The following is a 20539-nucleotide window of genomic DNA, read 5'->3' as shown; positions in this document are numbered from 1 at the left end:
AAAGGAGGGTGTCCACATGGACATCTTTCAACCATGGGCCACCCTTGGGTGGGGGGCACCTGTCGTGCTGAGAGTGGCCACCCACATGCTTGCACATGGACATACCAACAACCCCCCCCAGCTGATCCATGCAGATCAGCTGTGAAGTAGTGTTTTAATTACCTTTTTTACCTTTACCTTATTTACCTCCCTCTCTTATGATGAGGAAGGAGGAGGACATTTTCATTCCATAGCAGCTCTGGACGGAGCAGAAAATTTATACCCCTCTACCCAACACTACAGAGGGATGAAACATGGGTTGTGCCTGCTTAATTCTGCATCTCATTATGACACAGGCACCACCAGAAAGCTGGGGAAGCCTTGGTAAACTCTATGAGGCCCATTGGCTAGAGGTTTCCTGCCACTATTCTAGATGAACTTAAGCAATAACAGGCAACACATGGCTAAAAAATGTGATAACAACATATTTATCAACTTATAAAATAGATCAATATTCTGTGAACAAAATTAGAGAAGGTAGTCAATCAATATCACCAAGGCAAACAACCCTTTCAATAGTCCAAATTCTGCAGTCATGTGATAATAGAAGCTCAAAGTATAGATGATCACGAGAGAGAAAAGATGAGCTCTTTCATAGGGGCCCATATTCCATAGCCATCTTTGGAACAACCAGAAGCCTGTCTAAATAAGTCCATATTGTTTGCAAGCAATGTTTCTATCATTCTGATAGCCTTCAGTCTAGCAGTAATGATCAACTGCAGTTATTGGGAAAAGCTAGAAATGTACTAAAGAAGGAAGCAGCAAAATCTCTACCAAGACAGTCTTTAGATTTTAGTTCAACAATGCAGTCCAGCGTTGCAGCTGACAGCTTCCAGAACAGTTAAAAGAGGAAGAAGCATCCTAGCTTATTCCTTGCTTTAGGATTGCCAAGCCTTTCATAAAGAACTATGAAATGTATGAAGAGGAAAAAGCCAGCAGGACCCATAATTTCACCTACCTTTTTGGATGCTGCCCATTGATTGCTTTGTTATGGAAAAAGAAAACATTGCTTTCCCTTGCCTAACATAAGCTGCTTCTCTGTACATATAAATGTAACCAAGACCAGCATATGAGCAGAGTCCAACAAGAAGCAAGTTTTGTTCTGGTTTCAGAGTAGGCTCGCTATTCTTCCAGCCATCCTGATGATCGTACCATTGATCAATGGAGCTGAGAAATTGATCCAGCCTAGGCTATAGAATTTGTTAATCAGCTGTATCTCCAAATCTTTTTGAGAAGCCACCTACTGCTCAAGGAGATTCAAAAGGTACTTGCCAAAGAATTTGTCCAGCAACATACATGAATTGGTAGGCAATACTGCATGGAGTTTCTTGACCTCCAAATAAGGTGGTGGACCAGCTTGACTTAAGGCAGAGGAGCCTTACATGTCTTAGCAAGTTCTGCACAGTTACAATCCAGGAAATTCTCCCCACTTTGTTCCACAGCTTTCCATTTCAAGAATGAGAGTGAGGAGGTGTTTCCATATATCTCCTTGGCTTAGTCCTGACATCATATTATTATTATTCATAGCTTTGGTTGAATGCTGCAGAAGTCCTTCTGTTCAGGCTTTCTAAGTGTTCTCTGCTGTAGCTACAGGAAAGTCACTCCAAAGAGATGCTCCACTACTGTATAATGGTGATTTTCTGCTTTATTCACTACTTGTATTAGCAAACAAATATCCACACTTTCCCCTTCTCTAGGTCCCTGCTCACTTGTCAGGATTCTCAAGAGCACATTCCAAAACAAGCCATCAGATTAGTCTATTCTATGAAATACGTGGTCCTCAGTTCTCCTCCTTTATAGTAGCAAAGAATATAAGAACAGGTCTTCTGCATAAGATTTAGGCTCCATCTATTCCAGTATCCGATGCCCAACAATGGCTGTTGGGATGCCTCTGGAAAGCAGGCTTGAAGGCAACAGCTTTCCCCATTGTATGCCCCTGGCACCCGCTATTCAGAGGTACACTGCATCTGAGCATGTGAGATTCTATTTAGTTGTCATGACTTAAAACCATATCTTTACCACGTCCTATGGAAGTGGGCATCAGAACTTTGTTATATAGAGGAGCGCTTCCTTGTGTTTTTTTAATAAATAATTGCACACATTCTATTATGCCCCTATCGTAATAATTTTTCCCAAACTTGCAGTTTGGGAAAATGCTTTAGTCATTACTTAGAAGGAAGTCCTCAAACTCCTAGTCATTTTAGTTACTTCCCCCACCCCTTTTCCAGTGCTACAGTATCCTTTTGAGAATGGGCAGCCAATGTTGTACACAGTATTCCAAATGCACCCACACCAAATACTTCTATAAGAGCATTATGATGCTGGCCACATCATCATTAGGCTTCACATGAAGCCACTTCAGCATTGACTAGAGCAGTGGTTTTCAACCAGGGTGCCGTGGCACCTTGAATGATGGTCAGGGGTGCTGTGGGCAACACTTGCCTCTGTCCCTCTTTCCTTCCCTCTCTAATGCCCACTCACATCTCTGCCTCTCAAAGGCTTGCACAGCTGTTCGTTGCAGCAGCCCTGCTGCTGCAACTGCTGCCTCCCAAGGTAAGGTCCTGGCCTCACGTTCGGCCAGTTTCTGTTGGGCCGCTAAGGCTAGGGGCATCCTCTGCCCAGGCCCCTGAGGTGGCGTCTCTCTATTTGGGAGGGGGGCAGCAGCAGCTGCCCAGAGGACTCCCAGGTAGAGAGAAGAGAGGAGGCTGAGGGTGTTCGAAAAACTGAGAGGCTGCCCACTGTGCAGGCAAGGGGTGACATAAGTGGGCTCCTGAGCCCAGAGGGGGGCCGCAGAAAGAAGGCAGTCAAGTGAACCATGGACTCAAGAAGGTTGAAAACCTCTGGGCTAAAGAATGCAAGGAATACCACATTCTAGCTGGACAAAGCTAAAAACCTTGGCATTCTGTACCTGCCTACCTTCAAAGTATAGTGTTTCTTAACATTCAGCTGAGTATACCTGGTAACTTTTGGACAGAGCAAGTTCCATAAGACTGGTTCATGCATAACAATAAACCACAGCTTAGCTCTATGTAGACATGCCTTAATAAGTCCAAGGGAAGTGCCAGACCTGCACATGGAAACCTTGCTGCCACCTCCTCCTGCACAGCCAGGACGACTCCTGAGATCACTTTCCATTTCAAAGATCTCATTGTTACCCATGAACCAGGAATCATGAGTTAAAACAGACAGAGGTTAGATGCTAACTTTATGGTTATCATACTGACTTGTTTGTTATTAACCAGGAGGCTTGAATCACAGGGAACACTAAGCCAACATCTTTGAAAGCTCATCAGAAGTTGTCCTCTAAGCTGTGCAGGAAGAGGAGAAATGAGGGAGGAGCATGCAAGCCCAATGCTTTGCTCAGGCTTTTCGATACTCCTTCACATAGCACTAAATCATGGTCTGTTATGTGTTACCTCAAAGCTGCACTGGCACGTTGCCTAAAAATAGTAATTTTATTATATCAATCAAGTTGTTTTCTGCAGGTTCATGGGTTAACCTCATTCTCAAGTTCCATGGTGGACTGGGCCAACACATTTCATTATTTGGGACAGTTACTTCAGAATAGAAGTACAAGTGATCTGTTTAGAGAAGGTGCTTCGGACATTTATGTGCACCTTGTCACAGCTGCAAAATCAGAAGAGTTTTAAAAAATCCCTCCATATAGAAAGGGGCTCTAGTCTGGTCATCTTGATATAAAGGAAAGGAGGAACATTCAGTGTGAGAGGCCCCATCTCTAGTCTGAAATGATACATCTTAGATGCAGGCTATTTACTAAAGTTGTATACTGCCTTTCATCCATAGATCTCAGGGTGGTTCACAACATAAAAATACAAGATAAAGAACACAAAATATATAATAAAAACAAAAAAACAAGTCTCATTGAGAGACTGGACAGCATCTGAGTGATGTCTTACAGTTTGGACCTTATAAAGGCTTGTGCTTTCAACCATTTATCTTCTGTGCATCTTTAAAGATTGAGTCAGGAAAAGTAACAACCAAAGTAGCCTGATTATGAAGTTGGGAATTAAAATTTCAGCAGAAGTAAATTCCAGACAAGGTAGATAAAGTTTGGTAATACTAAGCATATTTTTTAAAAGAAAGGTAATTGTTGCATCTCTTTAGGAAAAGAGTTTGTGTACATATGAGATACAGATGGCTTCTTTTTGGATAAGGAAGAAGGCTTTGTGAACGTAATTTTATCATGTATGTCACAGGGTGATTTAAACATCACAGAAACCAGATGAAGGAAATTAAGTAGTGGAGACTTTATAGATGTGAGAAGGCAAAGACTGTTTTAAGAAGAAGGCCGTTGAGTGGAAAGTCTAATGTAATCAACACCCATGTAGGAATTGTCAAGATTGTGTTTTAGTAACTACAGACTCCTTGAGCAACTGTATTTGTAAACAGATTGGTTTGGTTCTCTGTTTATTGCAGTGTGAGTAAGTGGAAAAAATTGCAAGCATGTTTTGGGTTTGTAGATTAGACCATGAAAAAGAAGCTCGAGATGAAATTTTGAAACAAATTTCCATGCTTATATGCATTATCTGTTCTTCCAGAGCACCCCTTCTCAAACACTTGTCTCTTTTGCAGGGCTGGGACTTGGGATAGAATTCCATAGTTTTGCCATGTAACAGAACGCAAGCTCGCCCATCATTAGCTTTGTATCACAGTTATTGCAGTAATGGGCAAGGAGAAAGAGTTGACCAAGCCGTGTAAGAAGCATCATAGCCAGTTTTTGTGGATGACCAACGGCTCGTCTCCCCTTCCTCATGGTAGCCACATGGTGATAAACATCCAAATTGGAGACTGAACCAAAATTGAATCCATGTGGTTTTAAAATTGTGGTTTCATGAGTGTTAGCAGTGTGGGTAAATGTCTCCATAAAGAAACTTTAGTTTTTCATAAGGTTGTACAAAGATTTTTGGTATCACTAATTTCCCCCAATGCTTTCTTAAACACTAATCTTAGTAGTAGGTCATATGCCAAGAGCCAGTTACTTATTGGGGAACAGAGGATTTGAGGGTTTTTTGGAAAATGGCTGAGAAACCAAGAGCTGAAAGCGCTACCTATTCTTTTTTATGGATGACCAAGTGCTAGCCTTTCTTTGATCACGGGGCCCCCTTTGCTGAAGCATCATATTGACAATCCTTTGCATGCTTACTTGTGAGTAAGCAGATTAATCTGGTAGGACCTACTTCTGAATAAACGTCCAGATTGTGCTGGAGATGTAAGTGGAAACTCAAGGTGCAGTTGAAATGATTTACTGATGCTGGTCGTTCACTCTTTTCTTAAAATATTTGTTTAGGTTTACAAGGCCAGAACATCTAGGAAGCAGTGCCAAAATCAAATGTAGTGGTTGCCATAGCTACCAGGAATCTACCAAACAACTCACTATGAAGAAATTACCCATTGTGGCCTGTTTTCATCTCAAAGTAAGTTACCAAATCCTGATTTCAGATAGAGAATCCTGCCCTTATAGGCTTGATAGATTTTTTGGGGGGAGGGTGCCAAAAACACCTGGGTCTACATTAAGAACCTCAAGATCTAAGACAGTAGTTCTCAGTGGATGTGGCAGGAGAGGGTGGCAAGCGTGGGAAGATTCAAGGGCAATCAAACATTTAAGCATTTCAGTGTAGTGTAGTATATAATATCCAAATATTATTATTATTTTGTGGAATATGGATAGATATATTTTCAAAATGAGAGCAGCCGTAACTGAGGACAATCCTAGTTGTGTTTTCCAATGTATCTCTTATCAATAAAACATTCCATGTGGCCCAAGCAAATCTTTATTCTAAAAGTGTGGCCCTATAGAAAAAAAAAGTTTGAGAACCACTGCTCTAATATGAAAGTAGTGTATCCAAGACTCTGCATGCTCAGGTCTCAGAGCCCTCTCCAAGAACAGGTGGAAAATTGGATGTGCAGCATTGTTCCCTTTGCTGTCGGGCAGCATGATGCCTCTGCATTGGCTAGGGCCATTCACAGACCTAAAATAAATACTTGGAATTTGGCTGTCTGTTGTTGCTGGGTCAAAAGAGCTGCATCTTTTGACTGCTGTAATCAAAAGTTTCAGTTTCATTCTCCAGCTTCAGCAGCTGGGAGTAAAAACCCTGGATTGGAGTAACCACTTCTGGCCCAGTCTAGAATCCAAAGGACCCTCCTGGGCAGGGGTCTTTGCTACTGGAACTATGCACTCTGCCTTTCATTGTGTGATTTATGGAAATTACAAGCAAACGTTCATGCACAATTGGGTGTTCACAACGATGTTGGTCTATTTAGCATATAATGTACATCTCCCAAGGTATATGCTTTTAAAACATTCTTAACGTACTTGTGATTGGGCCTCAAGTAGCTCCCAGCACTTGCCAGCATTTCCCAATACAGTCATACCTCTGGTTGCGTTCGCTTCATGTTGCAGATTTTCGGGTTACGAACGCGGCAAACCCGGAAGTGTATACTTCCGGGTTTTGCCGCACGCGCAGAAGCAATCTTCGCGCTTCACACATGTGCAGAAGTGCTCTATCGCGCTTCACACATGCGCAGTAGCGGCGCCCTACTTACGGACTTTTCGGGGTGTGAATGGCACCCCATAATGGGTCGTGTTCATAGGTAGAGATACCCACTGTACTGTAATCAGAATGTCCTAATTTTGTCATAGGATTAAGAGGAAATGCTTGTGATAGTTAGCAGATTCCACAGTAGGGAACCTGCCTTTGTATTTTTATTTTTTGCACTTTCAGGTGTATTCATAGTTGTGCAGACACCTAGTTCCCACTTATAATTATTATTTATTTATTTATTCATTCATTCATTCATTTATACCCCGCCCATCTAAAGTACAGAGAAGTATGGTTTTAAACTGAAACAGTATTTGTAGATCTGTGCTGAATAGCAGAGGAGGATCTCTTGCCACAAGCTATTGTGTCATCCTTTCCAAAATTAAGATTTAATATTTCATGCATCAAAACAGCATTCAGACACTGGTGAAACTAATTTTACTAAATTCCACCAGCTGTTTAATTATGAAACTGTAAGTTATTTGTAGCTTAACTAATGATAACAAAGTCATTATGAGAGGCATATGTTCTGACAGTGTTAATAATGCTGTGAAAAAAGATGAGGAGAACTGCAAAGGGATATCTAGTTCATGTGATTCTTCTTCTTTTTCAAACAGCCCGATCTGTTGCTAGGGAATTGTAATGGTGCTGTAAGCTGAGAATAATTAACAAAGAGTGTAAATAGGACAGGAGTTCCGAGAAATGGAGAGAGGTGCCACCTTCTTAAAGAACAGTTCATTCATCTTTTTGCTCCCTGCTCTCATTCTTCTGTGGCATTCTGCTTAAATGATGGTGAAAGTGTGGCGCTTATCACACTTCCCATTGTCTCAGAAATTAATCTCTTCTTGTCTCTTTCTTTCCACCTTCCCTTTCTGTTTATTTCTTGTCAGGATGTGGCACTTCAATACGGAGTATTCTTTGTTTTTCCTTTCCCTTTTTTGGCTGTTGGGTTTTTTAAAAACTTGATACTGGATTAAGCCTTTAATTAGAAGTCGATAGAGACATACTGGGTAGCACCTGGGCTATTGTCTATTCAAATTCAACCTCTGTCAAAAATCAAATGGTACCATTTATTTATTTATTTAGAACTATATACAGTGGTGCCTCGCTAGACGAAATTAATTCATTCCACGGGTCTTTTCTTATAGCGAAAAACTCGTCTAGCGAATCCCATAGGAATGCATTGAATTTTTTTTTTGCCCATAGGAACGCATTAATTGAATTTCAATGCATTCCTATGGGAAACCGCGATTCGCTAGACGAATTTTTCATAAAACGCATTCGTCTAGCGAGGTAACCTCCGCTCGAAAAATCCTTTCGTTAAGCGGAAATTTCGTTAAGCAGGGCATTTGTTAAGCGAGGCACCACTGTACTCTGCTTTCCCATTGCTGTCCCAGTACTCCAGGTGGATTGCAGCAGCATCCACAGGAACACTATTTATTTATTTAACCCCCGCCCATCTACACTCTGAGCAGCTTACAGCACATATAAAAACATAGTAAAACATCAAGCATTAAAAACTTCCCGGTAGCAATTAAACTTTAAAAACCAGAGATGGGAGCAATTGATGAAAACCTAGAGAACCAGATCAGCTTATTAAAACTATTCAACCTAATAGGTTGAATGCCTTTCAGAATAAAATGACCTTGAGCAGACAGCAGAAGGTCGAGAGAGGGAGCCAACAGAACTTTTCAGGGAAGAGAATCCCGTAATTTGGGCACAGTCACAAAGAACCCCCCCCCCCCGTGTGTTCCAACCAAATATGCCTTTGCTATTGTTGGGATGTGGAGAAGAGCCTCCCCTGCAGATTTTAGAGTGAGCAGAGTCATAAGATAGTAGAGGATCCTTTAAGTTATCCTGTGTCCAGTTTAAGGCTTTAAAATCTAGGATTTTGAATTGTACCCAGAAACAAGTTGGAAGCCAATGCAGCTGCAAGTCAGTTGAGCATTGCTTATGCCCAAGGGCTGATACTCAACAAAACTCCTGCTGCCTCACTCTGGACCAGCTGATATTTCTGTAGTATTTTCAAAAGCAAAGATCATTGCAGTAATCCAACCTGCTCATTAATATTCATAATGGGAAATAATAATAATAATTTATATACCCCGCCCATCTGGCTGGGTTTCCCCAGCTACTCTGGGTGGCTTCCAACAGAAAAATAAAATACAGTAATCTATTAAACATTAAAAGCCTCCCTAAACAGGGCTGCCTTCAGATGTCTTCTAAAAGTCTGGTGACGGGGAGCCAATGTAGATCTTTCAAGACCGGTAGTGTTATGTGGTCTTGGCCGCTCCCAGTCACCAGTCTAGCTGCCGCATTCTGGATTAGTTGTAGTTTCTGGGTCACGTTCAAAGGTAGCCCCACGTAGAGCGCATTGCAGTAGTCCAAGCTGGACATAACCAGAGCATGCACCACTCTGACGAGACAGTCTGCAGGCAGGTAGGGTCTCAGCCTGCGTACCAGATGGAGCTGATAGACAGCTGCCCTGGATACAGAATTGACCTGCGCCTCCGTGGACAGCTGTGAGTCCAAAATGACTCCCAGGCTGCGCACCTGGTCCTTCAGGGGCACAGTTACCCCATTCAGGACCAGGGAGTCCTCCACACCTGCCCGCCTCCTGTCCTCCACAAACAGTACCTCTGCCTTGTCAGGATTCAACCTCAATCTGTTAGCTGCCATCTATCCTCCAACTGCCTCCAGGCACTCTTGTATAGAAAATCATCTACACAAACGTGTGAATGGCAGACCGACCGTCTATTCTAGTCCCAAGACTCGTATTATGAAGCCGGTGCTGCTTTCGTCACGGGCGGGGGGAGCGCATCACTCCCGGCATCATCGGGGAGGGGGATACCATCACGCTCGCCCCCATCCCCAGACACGCGTTATGCACCCCCACCCCACTGCCGGGTGCCACACACCCCGGGACGCCTCTCCCACCCCCCCGGGACGCGCGCCATCCACACCCCTGCCTGCTCTCCACCCCCGGTGCCAGAGCATGCAGGTTGGCTCTCGTCTCCTTGACCTGTGTATCTGAGATGAAGCAGATGCTTGCTTACAGTGAATGACTTCTTACCAGCTTGTTGAATGGGTGAAACTTGGATTGCTGGCCCTGGTACTTGATAAATGATGAATTCAAATTATTGTCATTATTGACCTAATGATTGAGATCTTAAAGATGCATCATCTTTCCTGCATGCTAAAGGTTGTGTATTGCAAGTCTGTACACTTTGTTGTGCAGACTTGAATTGTACATAGGATGTTGCGTTTTGTTATGGTCCGTCACAAATCCTGCTGGAAAGAGAGATGCTACAGAAACATTGTGCAAATAGAATGCGGCTTGCTCATTATTTGTTCTCACTTTTTCAGTAGTTTACTCCTACTGTCTGCTGGTTTGACTTGGGTAGAATGAAATGATACTATCCAGTGAGATGTGCTTACATAAAGGAAGTCACGCTTAATTTCTTTATTCTAGCGGTTTGAACACTCAGCCAAACTGAGACGAAAGATCACTACATATGTCTCCTTTCCGCTGGAGCTGGACATGACGCCTTTCATGGCCTCCAGGTATGTTCTAGGGCCTGCTCTTGTGAGAAACCATTCTTGTGCAGGGAGACTGCTTAAAAAGAGTTTTGGAGCCCCTTCCGTGGAACAGCATGCAGAAAGAAATGAGTAATGTCAGTTTCCGGTTGGAAACTAGTTGCAGCATGATTTGGTTACTGGTGTTTTTATGGTGGTGAAATTTAAACTTATTTCAAAACTTGATTAAGTGAAAGTACTCCTGAACTGAAAGGAATCTGATTCAGTTCCCCTCCTCCCGCCCTGCCTTAAGGCATAGATGTCATTCAATAATTTAAATAAAATATCAGTACCTAAACTTCCACTTGTGAAAGACCTGGTTTAGCTTTAATCCTAATTAACCAAGATATATTCTCTCTTCCTTGATGCTTCTGTTCGCTGGAATACTTTAGGGAGAGGCATGTTCACAAATAACTCCTGCATACAAGCTCAGGCTAATGAGTTGTTAGACACGTCAAAATATACTTGCCCATAGGAAGTGAAAGTTAAACTCTTTTTAGTGGCAGCTGACACTTGTTGTCAAAGCCATTTCCTGCAGAAGTGGGTAGAAATCTTGCATTTTAAAACTAGTGTTTAGAAACTTAAGTTCACACCAATCTTTGGATTCCTATTCCTATTGTTATTTTACTAAAATAACATTTCAGATGTTAGCTAACATATTTATCATAAGTTCAAAATTATTGGTTTCTCCACCCCTTTAGTAATCATTTTCACTGGTGAAATAGAGTACCAGTAATCCAATTGCCATAGTCGAAAACATAAAATATGCTAATGAACAAGAGCAAGTGTGGTTCAGCAGTGTAAAGAGAACTAATGCAATTAAGATTTTCTTTTCAGTGAAGAATTGGATTAATTTTCTCTTCCTTTCAGTTTTGGGATTTACACAGAAGTATCCTTAGTCTTAGATTGTCATGAAATCTGTCATGGATGATCTCAACACAAAAGGCTTCCCAGGGCTCCTTTCTTTAGCAAAGCATCAAATATAGGACATCATTGTGATTGGATAATGAGAGAGGCATGTTTGGAGTGGATACAGCCATCCATTGGCCATCCTGCTACACTGCTTTTACCTATCATAAAAGAAGAAATCTAAATGAGTCTAAATTGGTCAAAACTATATTTTCCACCCTTAAAGCATCTGTCGTTTCCAGACAGTACAAACAACGTCCAACTCTGTGATTCTATAATCATAAGAGAGCAGCACCCTGGGAACCTGTTGAGGCCTATATTGACCACAAGGGTGGCTAGTGTGTGGACCTCCAGATGCAGCTTGACTTCAGCTCCCATGACCATTGGCCATGCTGTCTTGGCCTGATGGGAATTGTAGTCCAATATCTACAGATCTTCCCAAATGCTTTTTAGAATTTAACTTCAGGATGCTTCCATTTCACTCCAGTCCAGATTCTGGATATGGAGCAGTCCTTCCCCATCCCTCAAAGATAAGAAGGTGACATGACCTGTAAAAAAAAGGCTCTACTTTGGCCTCAAACATTTTAGCTACCAGACACACACATCCTCATCAGACGGTTTGTTCTGTCAGGTGCATTTCACTTACTTGTGCTTGCTTTAAATAAATAAAAAAATCATTACGTTGGTTAGTTTTTACAGAGGCAGCCTGAAATCTGGTATTATCCCCTTGAAAACTACCATGGGGCAGTGGCATGAATTTCTATCCCCTGTCTATAAAACTTTTCTTTCTTTTTTGAAGCAGTGTTAGCCTTTTTACTGTGTCCCATCTTCTCCATCAGCAAGTGTTTTATAAGTTAATGTACTGGCTGGGGCGGATGGGAACTATAATCTAGAGGTTGCCAGATAGGCGAAGGCTGTTCTGCGTCTTAGCCTTGCTATCCATCTCAGTTTTGTAAGGCAAAAGCTTTGGTGCGCAGAGCAAGCGTTGGAAGCATATGGGCACATGATGATTTCTCCCCCTGCCCTTCCCTGCCGATTAAGAGGTGGCTTTATTCTGATTGGTTGAGATCACTGTGGGCCAGGAGTAGACTTGATTCCCACCCTGGTAGTGCTCCTTTGTTTCCTCTGTATAGGCAGCCCTCCTGTTTATGCATGTTCAATACACACAACCGTGTATATACGCACATTGCAGTGAACCTGGAAGTGACCCAGAAACGTCATAAAGATGTCTGTGAAACGTCACTAAAAGGGCAGAACAGCGGCGGGGGCGTAGCTGAGTGTTTGCAGGCTTTTTCAATGGGTTTCAATTTTATGTGATTTCACCAACATGTGCAGGGCCTTGGAACAGAACCCCCACATAAACAGGGGGCGGCCTGTATAGGAAAATGATTTCTCATTCATTCGGGTGGGGTGGGGTTGTAAAGTATTGCCCATATGTAGCACAGTGTTACAGGGAGACCCAAACCTGCCTTCCACCCTCGACCCTAAGTTGTGCAACCCTCAGTGGCAGAGATCTTACAGAAAGGTGTAATACTCCCCCCCCCCCGGGGGGGGGTTACAGGTCCTTGCAGTACTGAGTACACAAACCCTCCCACACACCCCACCAGCCACAATAGGTGTTTTTATTAGTACTGCAAACACCAAGTTCTGTTGATGCATGGGTAGGTGATGCCAGTTCCAGATGGCTGTTTATATTAAGCCCCCTGCCTCCTTCTTTTGAGAAGCATCTTCACAAGCATGAACGAATATTTTTTTAACCCTCTTATATGATGTACACCTTATAAATACAAATCAACGTTTGGAATATACTCTGTGGAGAGAAACCAAATAACTATTTACAACCCTTTGTCTTTTTAAATGATTCTGAATATTTGTGTGTGTTTTTGTTTTTTGCTGTAGTAAAGAGAGCAGAATGAATGGGCAGTACCAGCAGCCGGCAGATAGTCTAAACAATGATAATAAGTAAGTAGTATTGAATTCTGTGGCTCTCCCTCTTGGATGAGACGGACTAAATTGGTTGAAGTGGAATAGAAATCTGTCCTGTGTCCTGCAGAGGTGTAGAAAGGCGTGGGTGTGTTGAGCGTGTAGCATTATATATCAGCCCCGATAATAAAAAATCCAAGAGCTAGGTTTTGTGCTTGTTCAGTTTGCTGCTGTTCCTCTTCCGTTTGCCTCCTCTGCCATTGCCAGCTACCAAATCCTACAGTCTGCTCCAAATCCTACTATCAGCTATCCAATTTTAGCACCTGTATCTGCCTCTACCACCATTGCCTACACACTAGCCCAATGACTGACCTACTCCTTTAAATAAAAGGTTTTTTTAAAAAAATTGTCCAGTAGCACCTTCTAGACCAACTAAGTTTGTTCTGGTATAAGCTTTCGTGTGCATGCACACTGCTTAAGAAGAAGTATCTGAAGAAGTGTGCATGCACACGAAAGCTTATACCAGAACAAACTTAGTTGGACTCTATATAAGGTGCTACTGGACAATTTCTTATTTATTATTTATTTCAACTGTGTCAGACCAACACGGCTACCTACCTGAATCTACTCCTTTAAAGCAAGGGTTTGCACTGTTAGCTACCAGAGCAATGCAACTACAGCTGCTATTCCCAGATTTAAAAGGTGAATATAGGATGTCAGGAAAGCAGTGTAAATGGGTAGATAGCAGCAGGAGAGACTGGCATCTGCAAGTGACAGGCTAAGTTGGGTGCATCGTTATACTTCTCCTTTTGTGTAAAATGAATCTTGGCCTTTGTGCTTACCTAGCTGTGGATTGTAGCCAATGTTAGTCCCACCCACTTGAAATCCACTCATTTTAGCCCATTATCAACAATGCAAAGAGGGGGATGCTTTTGATACAGGATGTGAGGTTGTGCTCCTTGGAGAACCTTATTACAAATAATCATTATCTGCATTGCTTAGAATTGTTGCAGTAATTATAATTCACCTCACAGGTTGCCTCTCATAGCACCGGGGGGTGGGGCCTGTGAAAAATAATTAACTTAAAATGTGTGCCGCATCAGTTTTTCGATGTTTGTTAGAAGCCATAGCACCTCATTCTTTAAGGGCAATATTCCTCTTAACTGCTATATGTTGGGAGCAATCCAGGCATCAATGTTGATGGGTCTAGTGCAGTAAGGTGAGCAAAAAGCTGATTTCCAGCCAGGTCGGAAGTCTGGGGTATGAAACCAGACAAGGACATGGGTTAGTCTGACAACAGCTTGGCCTTCTCTCTAGAGATGATTTGGTAAATTATTGTGAAATTCTAGGCCCAAGTAAAACTCCTTGCGTCATCAGAGAATCTCTGCAGCAGCTCCCATTTCTGGTAACTGCAATGACAGTGCAGAGGGTGAGATGCTTGAGTCCATTTACTTCAGCCCATAGCCGAAGACTCAGAAACCCCTTACACAATGGAGACCTTGTGCCACTATGTCCTGTTTTATGAGTTTCCCAGAGTCATTCAGTTGGCCACTGTAGGAGAGTGAGTGCTGTGCTGACCTAATTTTGCATGGATTAACAAGTCAGTGCTGAAGTCTTCTAATGTTTACTACTTACAAGGAGACTTTTGAGAGTTACATTCCATATCATGTCCCTTATTAATAGTTGGTTTTAAACACTCTTGGCATTTCCCAAAGTTGTGGGTGCAGAGCCCAGGAAGCACCCTTGTGGATGTGCCCCGCTTTTGCAAGTATTTTATAAAGACTCAAGTAACATTGATTGGAATAGCTGCTGCATTTCCTCTTGACCTAATTGCTTTCTCCCAACTTGTTTTGCCACCAGGTATTCCTTGTTTGCAGTAGTTAATCACCAAGGAACCCTGGAGAGCGGGCACTATACCAGCTTCATCCGGCAACACAAGGACCAGTGGTTCAAATGTGACGACGCCATCATCACCAAGGCTAGCATTAAGGATGTACTAGACAGCGAAGGGTATGTCTTGAGCAAAGCACAGAGGAGGGCAACCTCCTGTTTAAGCCATAAAATGCCAGTTTCGATCAGTTCCTTTTCAGTACGTTCATGAAGTGTAAAGTGCAGCAGACTCCAGATGAGGAGAAATGGAGAGGAACATGTGCAGTCAGATTTCAGGCTGACCTTTTGGATACACTCACAAGGGACAGGCAGTGGGGATTCTAGCGCCTTTCCCTTACATATGTTGTCTTGGGTTAAGCAAGCTTGTTTTGTCCAGCAGAATTCAAACTGCATACTCAACAGAACTTAAAAGGTTGTGCTCAGGGAACCTAATAAAGGTCCCTATATATAAACTCTGCAATTTGTCAAGAATGCAGAAGCCACACTCCCAGCTGCCAAAAGTCATACATCTTGTTTATAAGATTCTGATGCGCATTGATCGCATGTGTTTGCAAGCTTGTCTGCAGCTGATGTCAATAGAAATTGTATTTTTGTGTGTGTTTGGCTTTTAAAAAAATTAAAGCTGAAAGCTGCACTTTCCAGACCTGTGACATACAAGACACCCAGTGGTTGCCACATCCAGGGCCTATAACTGGTTTGGCATATGATTCTTGCCACTATCCATAGCTAGGTGTTGTTAAGGCTGCAATATGTTGTGATGTTCTTTATCACTGTAGAGCTGCATTCTATTTTTGGTGTGGAATTGGGGGGGGGGGCGTGGAGAAGCATGACAGTTTGAAATCTGGAGTTGCCTCGCTTCTGGCATTCCACACTCTTGGCTATGATAAGATTGATGCCATCATCCTGTTCTTGTTTTCTTAATTACACCTGACATTTTCTCCCCACTGCTTGCTTAAAGGGTAGGTGTGTGACCTTGGAAATTTTAAAAGAGAACTCATTTGAAATCTTGGGAAGGGAACGGTCTCTTCCAAAGGCAGGCAATTTTTACTCTCTCGGTATTGCTCAAAGTGACTCCTTGAGCTGGTTTTTAATTCAGAAATGTTGTACCACGGCTTTTAGAGGTTTGAGAAATGCTGATTATTTATCCAGAGTGAAACTTAACTGTAGAGACCAGAAGCCTGATTGCCACAGTGTGTTAACCCTCTGGGTGCCCCCTACTGGCTTAGCATCATCATCATTTGTGTAGCTCTGACCTCGTCCTTTAGGCCTCCTTCCTGGGTACCAAACTAGACCAGTCTCTGCATTAAGCAATTTAGTACATATCCAGAATAGAATGGGCACATAACGTGATGAGTCATTGGCTTTAAATTATTTAGAGATTCACAGTATGACCACGAAAGAGAGCTAGCGTTGCTGCCTCCCTGGAATAATTCCTGCCTTGTGAGAAGCAGTCCTGCTTTTAACATGGCTGAGAGAGAGAGCTGTATGGGAATGTCAGTCAGCTGCTGCAGCCAGCATTAAAATGGTGCCCCGTCCTTCCTCTTTTTGTCATCTTCCTGCAGATATTTGCTGTTCTATCACAAACAGTTCCTGGAGTACGAGTAGCCTTCTTCAGCAGCTCAAGAGAGAAATGAAAGGAAGTGAAATGAATGGCAGCCTTCTGAAAAGACACACAAACCTACCTGAAATGAAAAGACACCCATTCGACATCTAGCACTGAGCTGTGACAGGACCTGCTTGCCGCTGGCTCGTGGCCTAGAGGAGTAAGAAACGAACAATGTCCATCGTGTATGCAGTCCTGCAGGGACAGAAGAGGGGGGGGGAATGTAAAAGAGGCTACAGTCAGTGACTTTGAAAGAAGAAATATAATAACGCAAAGATTGCTCTGGGTGGGGAAAATAGGAGCAGAGGAATCCAGGCGCTGGCACATCTCCCTCCATTCCTCCAAAATGTGTGTGGGAAGGCCGGGGGGTGTACTCTCATCTCCATAAAGCATCTTCTCCATTGGTGCTTCAGCTCCAACTGACCAATCATACAACAGTTATAATTATTATAAAAAAAAAGTCCAAGCCCATTTTTTTATGCCTATGGGTCTGAAAGCAGTAAAATGGAGGAGAATTGGGACGACGCAATGAAATGGACTTTGCAAGTACCTTTTTATTTGTGAATTTTAGTTATTAAATAAATACAGTATGAAATTATCGGGCTCTTTGTTTTTCGGGAAGCATTAAAAGGAAGTCCGGATATGCGGAACAGAAGTTGCGATGCTAATTGAGGCTTCCCAGCATGCCTCCTCCTGCTGCTGCTACTGCACAGGTAACCTTCTGACACCTTGGGACTGTTCATCAAAAGTGTCAGCACTGATTCTTTTTCTGTCTGAACCCCACCTTTTTGTTTTCTATAAATAGCTATTTTCTTAATTTCCACACCCTTCTGTTCACCCTCCCCATGAGAATGAAATTCATATTTGCAACCATCAGTAAAATGAATGAATTGGCGTGTTTATACTGTAAAAGTGGTCTTGATTATTTATTTATTTTGTGGGGCGGGGGGGGGGGAGAAACCTGTGAATTAAGTTGGAATTCTCTGGACGGTGTTGTTGTTGGGTGTTTTTCCACCCTCTCAAAGAAATACTGCACTCGGGAGACACTTGGAATCGAAAAACCTGCCATCTGCTAACTCTGGTAACTGAGTGCCACTGTTGCAATTAATTTTCAACTATTGGACACCTCTGCCTTAACACCAGACACTTTAAGTAAACAAAGGATTTCCCCACTTGCTCTGCTTTTATTGGTCCCTTATCTCTCAGATATATTAATTTTCTCATACATCACTCCCGTTCTGTATACAAAGCCTCCTGGCTTTGTCATTACCTCCCAAAAGCCCAGGAGCTTGCTTGCTTCTGCCTTGTCACAAATGTGTTTATGTTCTTCCCCCCACCCTCTGCTTCCTTCTCCCCCCCCCCCACTGTCTAGACACTGGCTGGGAGTCCACATGGGCTGTATATTTTATAACCCAGAGGTGGGGCTGCGTCTGATTTGCTGCTTATGGAGAAAGGGGATTTCTTGCCTAGTTTAAAAAAAAAACCTGTTTTGGGTGTGGGTGTGGGTGTGGTTTTGTTTTTTAAAGATCTGTACACAATAGCAAGAGTGACTGATTTTGTAACCTCTTTTCCATTTACAACCACTTTAGCATTTCTTTGAGTAAACAAACACTTTTAAAGGGCCCGCTGATAGTGCTCGGGTGCCAGCTAAATTAATGTAAAAATCTCCTAACTTTCTATTTTGAAGGCTGCTTCCTACTTTTAAAACAACATGCCCATCATTTATACAAAGCCTTTGAAAAAAAAATCCAACCATTCAGCATTCGGAGATGTTACCAAATTCAGCAGTCTTCTAGCACATGTAGAATAAGCGTTCTGTGTATTAAGACCAACTTCCCCACCCTAGTGCCCTCCAACTGTTTTTAGACTGCAAAGCTCCTGCCAGCACAAATGCTGACCCATAATAATGGGTGTTGTAGTGCAAAAACCAGATGAAGAATGTGGAAGCTTGGTCGAGATGGATCCTGGATCCTATAACATTTGGTGGGAGAGAAAGGGTAGTAAATTCATTGATCCAGCTTTTGCATGTTCCATCCAAAATGGGATCCTGTGGCACACAGAGAAGCAGAGCAGTCCTGTGCGATGAGAGCAGATCTTTGGCGTGAGCTGGTAGTACACAAGGATTTCTCTAGGAAGAGGTGAGTACAACTCAGCTGTCTCAGACCAATGCGCAAGACGCTTGCTTCCATTCTCATGAGCATCTGGCCTGTGCTTGTCTCGTGGGGTTTTTAGATGTCAACGTGCTCTTGGAAGATGAATTTAAAAAAGAGAACAAGGGGATTTCTTGTGCTGCTTTTCTTAAAAAAAAACAAAACACTTTTATTTCCGGTTCTGAAGATAAAGTAAGATCGGTACTTCCATTCAAAGTTAGATCATGTCCTTGTGCAGTTTTTTAAGCTCTGTTCTGAGGAGCTCTATTCTATTTAGGAAAGATTACTAGGAGCCCCTCGCGTGAAGTTCTGGGGCTATTTCCAAGTGCATATCACCATTTGATATGTACAGATTACGTGGAAATCCCAAAAGATGCCCTGATTTAGAGAGCTAGCTGATTACTGTCATGTTGCCCTCCTTATTCCTTTTCAATAATGCAGCAAGCTTGCAGTGGAAGAGGAGTTTGCCTACTGCTTCCTGCCCAACACTGGAGCTCAAGCTGCATTAAAGTGAAAATAAATAAATAGAGGTATGGCACCCCCTTGTGGTTGAATGATGCATAGGCTCACTCTCCACTTCCAAGCTCTCTATATTTACTGTCAGATGTCAAAACAATTGATTTTTTAAAATCATTGTTTAGGCAGAAATTGGTGTGATCATTAACCCCCGCATGCATCCTTGATGCTTGCAGTGTAATATCCAGGAATAACCAGCTGCAAATACTTTCCCGCTGCAGCAGTACCTATTTATCTACTTGCACTGGCATGCTTTCAAACTGCTAGGTTGGCAGGAGCTGGGACAGAGCAACGGCAGCTCACCCTGTTCGAACCGCCAACCTTCCGATTGGCAAGCCCAAGAGTTTCAGTGGTTTAGACCACAGCACCACTTGCATCCCGTAAGACTGCTTGCCAGCAGTATACATGACAAGGATCTAGGAGTCTTTGTTGGCTACAAGCATTACTGAGTCAACAGTGTGATGAAAAAGCTAATGCTATTCTAGACTGCATCAACAGAAGTATACCGTATTTATGCAAATCTTAATGCGCACCTCAATTTTCAAAACCTTGAAACCAAAAAGTGTTTGTTTGCATCATCAAATCTAATGTGCACCCTAATCTTTGTGACGTAATTTGGCCAAAAAAGGTGCACATTATTCGAGTAAATACGGTAGTTTCCTGATCAAGGGAAGTAATAATGCCACTCTATTCTGCCTTGGTTAGACCACACCTGAAGTACTGAATCCAGTTCTGGGCACCACAGTTTACTAAGGTTATGTACAAACTGGAATGTGTGCAGAGGAGGGCAAGCAAGATGATCAAGGGTCTGGAAACCAAACCTTATGAGGAACGATTGAGGGAACTGGATATGTTTAGCCTGGAGAAGAAGAGACTGAGAGGAGATAGGGTAGCCATCTTCAAATAACTAAAGGGCTGTCACATGGAAGATGGAGCAAGCTTGTTTTCTCCTCTGGAGGATAGGTCCTGATCCAATGGATAAAAGTTGCAAGAAAGGAGATTCTGACTAAACATCAGGAAGAACTTTCTGACAGTACGAGCTGGAATGAACTTCCTTTGGAGGTTGTGGACTCTCCTTCACTGGAGGTTTTTAAGCAGAGGTTGGATGGCCACCTGTCATGTATGCTTCAGCTGAGATTCCTGCATTGCAGGGGGTTGGACTAGATGACCCTCGGGATCCCTTCAAACTCAACAATTCCATGATTCTAGGATGCCATATTCCACTTCCCAGGGCTACAATTTATAGAATTCCCTGCAAAGAAGGATTGATTGTCAAACTACTCTGGAAATCATAGTTCTAGGAGGGGAATAGCGGTGTCTCCCCAACAACTCTGCAGTCTTACCTCCTGGAATCCTTTGGGGGAAGCCATAGC

At 42.7% G+C, this 20539-nt stretch overlaps 1 protein-coding gene across 3 annotated transcripts in view; it reads left to right on the top strand.

Moving 5' to 3' along the window:
• Positions 1-17400, top strand: part of USP22 (ubiquitin specific peptidase 22) — a 116439-nt gene extending 99039 nt beyond the window's left edge. For all 3 annotated transcript variants that reach the window (XM_035132101.3, XM_088656692.1, XM_035132102.3), the window contains 5 exons: positions 5348-5474; positions 10072-10163; positions 12984-13046; positions 14868-15017; positions 16460-17400. In XM_035132101.3, the coding sequence (XP_034987992.1) occupies positions 5348-5474; positions 10072-10163; positions 12984-13046; positions 14868-15017; positions 16460-16502 (475 nt within the window). In that variant the 3' untranslated portion in view covers positions 16503-17400. The remainder of the gene's footprint in view (positions 1-5347; positions 5475-10071; positions 10164-12983; positions 13047-14867; positions 15018-16459) is intronic.
• Positions 17401-20539: the final 3139 nt, after the last annotated feature.

Source organism: Zootoca vivipara, chromosome 13 (assembly GCF_965207765.1).
Source record: "Zootoca vivipara chromosome 13, rZooViv2.hap1.1, whole genome shotgun sequence".
NCBI classification, from domain to species: domain Eukaryota; kingdom Metazoa; phylum Chordata; class Lepidosauria; order Squamata; family Lacertidae; genus Zootoca; species Zootoca vivipara.
Note: the sequence above shows the minus strand (reverse complement) of the source record. Positions and strands in the feature narration are given on the sequence as shown.